Source organism: Glycine soja, chromosome 7 (genome assembly GCF_004193775.1).
Source record: "Glycine soja cultivar W05 chromosome 7, ASM419377v2, whole genome shotgun sequence".
NCBI lineage: Eukaryota > Viridiplantae > Streptophyta > Magnoliopsida > Fabales > Fabaceae > Glycine > Glycine soja.
Window position 1 is genome coordinate 3,837,314 of NC_041008.1, and position 10,016 is coordinate 3,847,329.

Sequence of the window (10,016 nt, forward strand, 5' to 3'; positions counted from 1 at the left end):
ATTTTTAATAGTAGTCGAATTAAGTAGTATCATATAAAATTACTTTTTAATTGAATTTGAATAAATTACAGAAGTTATCATTGTAAAATCAAATTAATTATTAAAAAAGTTACATTTTTTAATAGAAATAAAATTAATCATGATACAAATTTCTATTGTAATTGATTTGATTACAATTAAAAGGATAGCTTGTGAAGTCATTAATTCAAATTCCAATTAAAAGGATATTTTATATCAGAATTAACACTATTATTTTAAAAAAGGTAACATGTATCGTTATTAAAATAATTTTTATTTTAATTAGTTTGATTATTATTATTATTAAAATATAATGTATATCGTAATTTAAATAATTAAAAGCAAAATAAAAAATAACAAAATTATGATTTTATTATGTTTTTGAATTTAAGTGAGGTGTATGTAATTAGGATTTCAAAGAATTTTGGTATTCAATAAAAACTTTTAAATAATAAAAATAAGTCTTATAGTAACCCATCAAGATAATTATGATTTTTTAAAGAATACAATAAAAATTATTAGTATTTAATTAAGATTTTTTAAAAATTATAAAATGTCATGTGATATTAAAAAAGTATACAAATTTTGATGAATTTTTATTATTATTAAATTTAATGAATTTCATACAACTTTTAATTAAAAAAAATATAAACAACACATGCATCAAACAATTTCACTCAAATTGTTAAGATTTATGAGGACTTTTTTTTCTTTCTTTTTCTCTTGTAGATTTTTACCTTCTCCCATCACATATGGCGAGTGGGTGTTGGGGGACGATACTTTTATTTTTTATTTGTGATTGGTATATGTTGTTTTGTCCAGCAATGCAACCTAATCAAGAGTCATTAATTGGAATATAATAGGGTAACATTAACGGCTCTTCCTATTGCCATGTATGTTCTATTTCTTTACGAAATGATGGGACACTGTTATAATATGAGGTATCAGGTTTATGGGGTATAGGTTCATAGGAATATAAGGTGAATATGTAGGGGGTTGGTTATTTTTTTTTATGATGACTACAATAGATTAATGTTTTGTGAAAGGAGGGCTTAGATATTATCATTTAGGTTATGAAATAGCAGTAGGGGTTGATTTTGAACAAATATGTAAAGGGTTAAAGTATCCCTTTTACCTTACCAATATATATTTTTTGTTGCTAAAAAAACATTCATAAAAATGTTGTTATTCGAATTTTCAATTGAATCAATACGTAATTAAATCTACATTTTCATTTGAATCTTTTACTTTTCTTTATCAAACTTGATTGTACTTAGTAACAACTTACATCCTGGGACAACCACATAACATGGTGAATGGTTTTAAAATCAAAATATTAATATATTTAACTTCATATCTCGTGATTATCTGGTCTTAAATTGAATTAAACTCGACCGCAATACTGGTGCAATTTGTTATCACAAAGCATAATCCACAACCCTGAAAATAACAATTGAGAGCCATCGCGCCATTGCACTGATTGTATGTGTTTTTGTGTCGTGGTTATGTAGTACCATCTTTTAAATGACAACATACATGATGATAAAACAAGTTGTCCATGTGTCGCTCTTTAATTGGTCAGTGGTGGTCCGGACCATAGAATAATTTATCCATAAAATGAAAACAAAATCCAATTTTTGAACGAGCCAAAACTTTGGCTTACACTGATACACTTATTATCATGATTATTTTAGCCAGTGGCAAAATCAGAATAAATAGCCTAAGGTAGAAGAACACGGTGTGTTCTAAAACCCAACCAAAGACAAACTAAAACCCCCTCCTCTCCAGCAATAATCTCTCTCTCCCTCTTTCCTTTTTTGTTTTCTTTTAAATTTTTTTGGTCAACTTTGTTTCTCTAGGGAGTGCCTTTCTGTAGAGGGTTCTAGCTTGGGCTTCAGCCCTTTTGCTAATAAAAAACATAACAATAATAGGTAACAATTATAAGGCTCAAAAGTTGAACATAATTTACAACCCAAGAGAGAAAGGAAACCCAGTTGAGCCCAACCAGCTAGAGCCCCCAATGAAGCTTCCAGGGGTATATTCCCTGGCCTCAGCAGTATCAGTGATGACCTTATACCCTTTCCAAGTGACCCTATTAGAAGTACCAGCACCAGGCCCAGTGTTCTGATACTCCCTATAAACCAAAGTGCTCAATCCAAAATTCCCACTCCACTCATGCCACCCAATTGGGTCAATCACATCACTTATACTACTTTGCATGATCACAGTCCTAGAGTACTCCTTCCAAGGCCTCCCTAGATATGTCTTGAAATTCTTCTTCACAGACTCCAAGTCATTAGTGGCACCAATCCTACACTTCTGGATCACAATGCCAGTGTTTTGGTTAGGGTCAACTCTTCCTTGGGCCGTGACCATGTTCTTCTGGCCCGAGCTAGGAAGCCTGGCGTGGATGTCACAGTCTTGGAACACCACTGCAGAGTTGCCAAAGATGAAATCCACTGTGCCAGCAATTAGGCACTTCACAAAGAATTGGCGATTGTTGTGGACATAAAGGGTGTCTTGGAATGCTAGGATGTCACAATTGAAGAATGCTGAGAGGTCCCCACCAACCCTTAGGGCCACAGCTTGGTGCTTTGATGGGCCCGCTGTGTTTTGGAATGTTAAGTCCCGGGCCAAGAAATTTGAACCCACCACAGCTGCATGCGCAAAAAAAAAAAAAAAAAGAGTAGAAATTATGATTGGGAAACTTGAAAAGTGACTACACAAAAAGAATCATATAAGGGACAAAAATGAAAAGGCAATAACAATCATGTATGTACTACACACGTTTACTTGCTAGAAGAGAGAGCCTAGAAGAGTTGCGTGTGAGGTGTGCTCACCTTTTAATTTATGTTGCCCGTACTTATTCCAAAATAAAGGCATACATTTATTTTGAAGTGTGCCAATGAATATCAACCTAATTTGAATTCCTTGAATGGTATACACTTTTTGATCTATTAGAAAAGTAAAACACAATCATAGATTGAATTCCACTTTCTTTTAATTGATAAAATTTGAAGTTTGAAATCTCTATTTAGTTTTTAGAAACATATTTATATAAAGAATGGGTTTGATAATTAACCACGGTGGTTAAATATATAGGTTCGAACTATAGATACCATAAATATATTTGGTTGAATGGATTGAATGCAATAGAGTGGTCCAAGTGTTAGTAAATGGAAGGCATATCCGGTGGAAGCTTGTACGTAACACTTAAATTTGACCAATAGACTTCTCTTGAGGCAAGTCAAGAGGAAATAGTTTGATAGGTGCGTACAAACTACAGCTCAAAGGGTACGATAATGCATTAATTGAATGGTCTTATCATCAAATTAATACGATAGAATTGGGGCAATTGTTTAACAAAGGCTTGATACAAGGGGACAAGTGAGATATGCTATAGACTATATGCGCAATGTACGCTATAAGACAATATTAGAAGTTGGATTTACTAATAATTAAACAATAACATATTTTAGTTTGCTAGACGTTTTATATCACAGAAGATAATGACAGGTTAGGGAAACATATTAAGGAAAAACAATGGGGGTGCTTAGATTGTCCGTGATGTGTCATGCAAGTATATGACTATATTATATTATTGTACAGAACGCATGAATGATTGAAGAGAATAGGGTAGAAGGAAGCATCACCGAATGCTCGTGGCTTCAAAGTGGAAAAGAAATGTCAAAAAGACCGGGGAACTAGAATGGCATATATAAAGTCATTGTTAAATAATAAAATTTTGTCTAGCTGTATCCGAACCCTTTTTTTCTCCATTAAGAAAGAACATCCTTCTTCAAAAATTCTATTCTTTTATATTAAAAATAATTTATTGAGAAAAAGTTATTCTAGCAAATTAAATATTTCCATGTAAAAATCTTAATATGATTTCTTAGATAAAATTAAAACATATTACAAAGTACTACAAAAGAGAATATTAATTTTCATAAAGAAACTCAAAGTGAAATAACGATATCCTAAATCATACATGCAATTCAATCAAGGATGCATAGGTTTGAAATTTTGATTTGATGATATCTTTTAGAACCCCCCCTCCCCGAAGTAACACACTTTGTCCTTTAAGAAAAGCAATTATTAAGACTTTCTAATTGTTGCTATTTTTGAAAAACTTGTTTAACTTTTATAAAAAAAATATATTTTTAAGAAACCTTTTAGAAAGCAAATATAAACGGCCCCATTTAAAGAATATTGTGTCAATTTCTGTCTGAGCAACCATAGTCAACAGTGGGACAATGATTTATAGTTAGTTTAATTTCTTTATATGTTTTCATATGCTTAGGAAACAATATTTGTTTCGATTTATATAATTTAATTAAGAATATAAAAAAGTAATAATGTATAGATGACATTTTACAAATCTACATATATAAACCTAACATTTATTTTATATTATTAATTTTTTAATTCATGTAATGTTTCGTAATTTTCAACTATAAATTACATTGTATAGACTGTAGACAGAGACCTCTTCTCAAAACAATTGACAAGCCAAATAGAAAAGGCGAAAAGAGAAAAGGAAAATTATGAAATTTTAAATTATTGAAAACGTATTTTAAATGTTTTGAAAACATACATGAGCAAGACATTAGACATGGGAATTAATTTAAATAACCTCGAAAACTTACCACTAGGGCAGACATACTAGCTACAAAGGACCAAAAAAATAGTTATAAAAATCAGAATGCAGAGCAACCCATGTGCATGCAAACCAATTTTATTGACAATGATGGTTGATTTGAAAAGATAGATTTCCAAATCATGTAATATGATACAAAGTTAGGATTATTACACCACTATCTGACCGGGAATTGTTGTTTCTGTTGTCTTGTAGATGGGACCTTAATATCCCGAAATTATAGGAGTTAATTAACATTGTTTATTTATAACAGCACAAGTCAGTGCTGTTGTCGCTGGTCTAACCATATTTTGGGCCAACCATGTTAAGTTATCTCAAGCCTCACCAAACCTTTCACGGGATCAATCAGTGAAGGAGCTTCATACCTTTTCAATCTTTCCACCCTTAATTTTGTGACACTTGTTCTAGAAAAATATCGACAACTTTTGCAAATGTACTATAGTTTATTTATTATTGAAGACTGTATTTGATAGTTGTCAGAAACCCTCAGTCCTGAACTTTACTCTTTACTCTCCGTGCCGTCATTGTTAAAACAAAATCTTGCTAATACTAATGGACAAGCATTTTCTGAGGACACCACATGCCCCGCATTATATCTATTAGCAAATTATATTAATATTAACAAAATACATATATCACAATTTATACGAATAAAAAATGAATATTTTTTGTTTGAAAAGATAGAGATTTATTATCTTGTCGAATATGAAATATCTTCGTACCTTATTCACACATGGTAGGGACATTTAATCTAAAAATCCTCATGACCGTTATAACCCATCACATTTGATGAAAAGTTTAGATGAACACGGTTTCAGAATTCATCAAAGTGAATGAATAGCGCGATTATTTTTTTTCATAAAGTTAAAAGTTACAAGTTCAACATCTCAAACAAGATTCTTCTATGATAGAAATTCAAACTTATATCTACACCCGACATGAATTTTATTCTTACCAATGAGATTAACCTAACTTGTTTTAATATGATGAATTAATAACTTGCATAGTTTATATTGTATGGTATGCAATGCATTGATTAAATTAATTAAGGAGTAATGAACTGACCGACGGTGGCAGAGTGGAAGGTGGTGCTACCATCAACAACATTTCTGCTAGCAGTGATGATAGTGTTGGTCCTCCCATCACCCAAGAACATGATATTGTTCTTCTTCTTAGGCACCTCAACGTTCTCTCTATAGACCCCAGCCTTTATCCTTATAACAAACCTCTTACTACTCTTCAACGGAGCCGCGTCCACCGCCTCCGTCACCGTCTTGAAGTCCCCGCTCCCGTCCGCCGCCACCGTCACGTCAGCCTTCACCGTCGACGCCTGAAGTAGCCTCCTATCCGCCGCCGAAATCCACTCCGGCCACTCAACATCATTCTCCACCAACAACTTCCTATTGCTATTACCATTTTGTCCATTATTTTCAACTCTCATATTGTATTCGTAGTTAGCTATGTCACTGTCGGTCATGTTCTTCGTCATGGCCAATGCGTTGCTGCACATGTGTTCCACGTGCACCTGTCCCTTCTCCAGTGCCTTCCTCACGTGCTTGTCAGCATCATCGTGAGAGAAACCGTCGAGGCACGTGACCTGGTTCGTTATGGCGGCGCTGATGAGGGTTTTGAGATCGTCGGCGTGCTGGTAGAGCGTTTTCTTGTTAGGGTAAAGCTCGAGGTTGTGTTGTGCTTCTCTGAGCTCGTCGAGGGTTTCGTCTATGGTTTCCAGGCAGTCGTGGAGAGCGGTTTTTTCGCGTTTTGTTAGGTCGTCGTGTTCGGTAAAGAGTTTTTTCACGGTGAAGTAGTTTTGCTCCACCGCGCGGAAGGTGATTTTTAAGGAGAGCTGGATGACGTCGCGGTTGGTGGTGATTTTGTGAGTGACATTGGGCTCAGAGGCGATGGCGGAGTAGCAGAGTTCGGGGTAGAATGTGGAGCTGCACGCGCTCTTCACGATCGTGTGTGAGTGGTGGGAGAGGGAGAGGGGGGTGCTGGTGGCAGAGTTGTCGGAGTTTTTATTTTTTACTCCGACAACAATGGCCACCAGCGAAGCCGCCACGAGGAGGGTGGCCAAGAGGGAGAGGAGGAGCTTCTTGTGGTTTTTCTTGGAGGAGGGAATGTGGTTGCCGGAATCGGAGATTCCGGCATAGCCTAGTTTTGGGTTGGTCATGGTTAAGATCAAGAGGAGGAAGAAAAAGAAATGGGTGTGGAGAGATAGGGGGAAGACAATTACTTATAATGTTGGATTCCAGTTCCTATAACAAAATTTAATTGAAATTTTAGTAATGATAAACATTGTGATCAGAACTATTGAGTGTATGTGAATTAATTAATATGCTAGTTTTAATTTAATTAAAAGTCTTGGAATTTGAGTTTTAATATATAATTATGTTAAATATTTGAAAGTACATTTTGTTATTTATCGTGATTATAACTAACTCAAATTGAAATGTTTTTCTTGTAGAATATTACTTGGAGAGAAGAAGTGTATCTTATGAAAAAGTTTATCTAAACATAACTTATACATTAAGCATTTTTGTTAAAATTTTAGGATATGATTAAGGAGATTTGGAGCATTTCATATAGTTGAATATTAAAATTTGTAATGAAAAGGATTAGAATAGTAGGAAGTGGACCCATGTGAATAATGTGGGTTTAGAAAAGTATGGCCATTACTGCTGGGTGCCAATATTGTTAAGCTAATTCAGCTGCGGGGTTATGAGAATTGTATCGTATTCACGTGTTATGAGAATTTTGTTGAATGGCACGTAGCTCTGAGACGTGTGATTCTATGAACTACAGATATTTTAATCTCTTGTAGTGTTTGGTATCCAACAAGTGTTTGTGTCAATGTTGGATATTAATACGACACTCGTACTATTACGATTTATATTTTAGATATTACAGATGTCTTTGTATTCGTGTTGTGTCTGGTGTCGATATCGATGCTTCATAGTATGTGAAAAAGAGAGAGCTAGAACGGAAGACGGGGGCAAAAGAAAGAAAAAGTGATATATTCATGTTTGTTTGTTTTTAAGAGAGGGATTCATGATCAAATAGTACGGGTAAAAAATAAAGAAAGAAAGAAAGAATAAGACACAAATACAAAAGACACGGAAAAGGGGACGTGTGAAAAGCAAACAAATTAAAACCCACTAATCAAACGTTGGGGTTGGGAGAATTGGATTTGGAGTGTTCCTTTTTTCCTTTTCTTTTTTTACAGACTTTTGAGTCACTCCTTTAGAACATGAAAAAAGTAGAATTTATATTGAGTTGTTGTATTTGTATAAAACATTTTCCACGTAGAGATATTAAAGAAAACAGACAAGCGTGAAAGAGTAGGAGGAATGTGATAGAAAAATTTATGAAAAATAAATTATAAAATGTTATTGTAATAAAATAAAACATGAAATGCATATGAATAAAATAAGGTTACTATGTATAATATAATCTTATTTTTACCTCATTTTCTTTTTATTCCTCTTTTTAATCAATATTTATTATATTTATTATTTTTCTCTCTGCTTTGTTTTTTCTTTCCGCATCTTTCTATTTTCTATTTCAATCTACAAGAAAATCAGATAGACATTTATTGTTTTCCAAAAAAAAAAAGAATAACATGAGTCTTCAAATTTCATGACAACTCGATACTGTTTTGCTATCCTCTGCCTTTGGCTCCTTTTTGTCGTATACGAGTTACGTACTTTCATGTAAGGTGGTTGTTCCTTTCGGCCGTTGGATTTGTTGTTTATCCTAATACAATAAGAGAAATTATTTTTATATAATAAGTTTTGTTTAATTGAGGGGGGGGGGGGGGGGGGAGAGAGAGAGAGAGAGAGAGAGAGAGAGCTGTAAAATAAAATGAATAATATATAAAAAGAAATAACAAAAAACTATAAAAATTTATTGGCTGAATAATGTTCCTGACTCAAATATTTTAAAGCTCAGTGTCTGTTGGAAAACCTTAGGCTTAGGGTTATTGAAAAGTGAGTAACACATACTCTATGTAGTAATTGAATACAACATTATCATAGCACAGACAAATTAAAGTAGTAAGAGAAATAGATTAACTTTTTACAATTGGTTAATAACGTATTTATCAATAATTATTAATATTTTCTATGCATAGTAAGAACAATTATAAATTATTTTTTAAAATAAATTTTATCTATCATATCAAAGTCTTTTCCCATACATACGATCATAAATTAAGCCTTAATACTGAATTATCTACAAACTACATTAAGCTTTCTTGTTATTAATAATATATGAACTTTAGTTCCTTATGGAAATAAATACCCCTCATTAAACTGTAGTATCTTAAAGTCAAAATTAAAGAAAGTTAATAGAATCATGGCTCAAAGAAAGTCTTACTTTAAAGACCTTAATTTAAAAACTTTTATATAACATTATTATACCACCTATTTGACAGGTTATTATTCTTATCTAGTGTAATTATTTGTTTAATTAATTATTTTGTTTTATATTTCTGTTTATCTGTAAAACTTTAAAGCAACACAAGTTTCGATATTTTTATCTTTATCTTTCACTTTTGCTCATTATTTAATTGAAATCCAGAGAACGAATAATAATTGTTTTTAAAAATATTGCTGTTTTTTCAGTCTTTTTCGGTCTAGCCTTTTCATCTTTTGAGATCGTATAACTGTCAAGCGTGTGTATTAAATTATTCGTCTATTAGCATGTGCTCGAATAAAATGATTTTCTTCATTGTATATATTTAAAATAATTACAAGAGAATCTGATTTAGTTGATTGAGCGAAATATGCAAGTTTTATATAAAAAAAAATTATATATGTCTTCAATTTCTATATATAAAAAATTTAAACAATTTAAGTCTTTTTGTACTTTCTTTTGATTTAGGATAAGAATCTCACTTTTTTTTAATATCAAATTCAACCAATCGAGCTTAGCAGCTGCCATATTATTTGTTAGTGTGGGAATATATTTTGTAGACTAATAATATGTTATTTTCAATTCATAATTGTGCCTTACTATTTAAGGTAATCATATCCAAAAGTGACTAACAAAGTTTAAGTAAGATACATATAAACTTAATTTCGAAGGCATATAATTAGCAAACTATAACTACATAAAACTATGAGAAAAATAGCCCGTAGCACTTAAACGCAATTTTGAGCTAAAATAAGAAAGTTGTTTCTTAGGAAAAAAAATAAATGAAAAAGAGGTGAACTAGGAAACTTGTGCCTAGTGCATTGTTCTACGGCATGACGAGCAAAGATGGGACCATTTGCTATGGCTTTATTTTGGTCATTTACATGGACATGTGGAATTTTATGAATACGAAAGTAATACGCAT

At 32.4% G+C, this 10,016-nt stretch overlaps 1 protein-coding gene across 1 annotated transcript; it reads right to left on the minus strand.

The window, feature by feature from the left end:
* Positions 1–1,623: 1,623 nt before the first annotated feature.
* Positions 1,624–6,900, minus strand: LOC114418225 (pectinesterase-like). The gene is made up of 2 exons (XM_028383467.1): positions 5,744–6,900; positions 1,624–2,675 (listed from the first exon to the last, which is right to left on the minus strand). The coding sequence occupies exons 1-2, from the start codon at positions 6,846–6,848 to the stop codon at positions 1,984–1,986; spliced, it is 1,797 nt and encodes a 598-aa protein (XP_028239268.1). The 5' UTR covers positions 6,849–6,900; the 3' UTR covers positions 1,624–1,983.
* Between the last annotated feature and the right edge of the window lie 3,116 nt (positions 6,901–10,016).

What these genes read in the sequence shown, in the direction of transcription:
- LOC114418225 (XM_028383467.1), bottom strand. Translation starts at nt 6,848, where the DNA reads ATGACCAACCCAAAACTAGGCTATGCCGGAATCTCCGATTCCGGCAAC. An exon ending in CTTCCACTCTGCCACCGTCG is followed by an intron (nt 2,676 to 5,743) that starts GTCAGTTCATTA and finishes TTGCGCATGCAG; the next exon opens with CTGTGGTGGGTTCAAATTTC.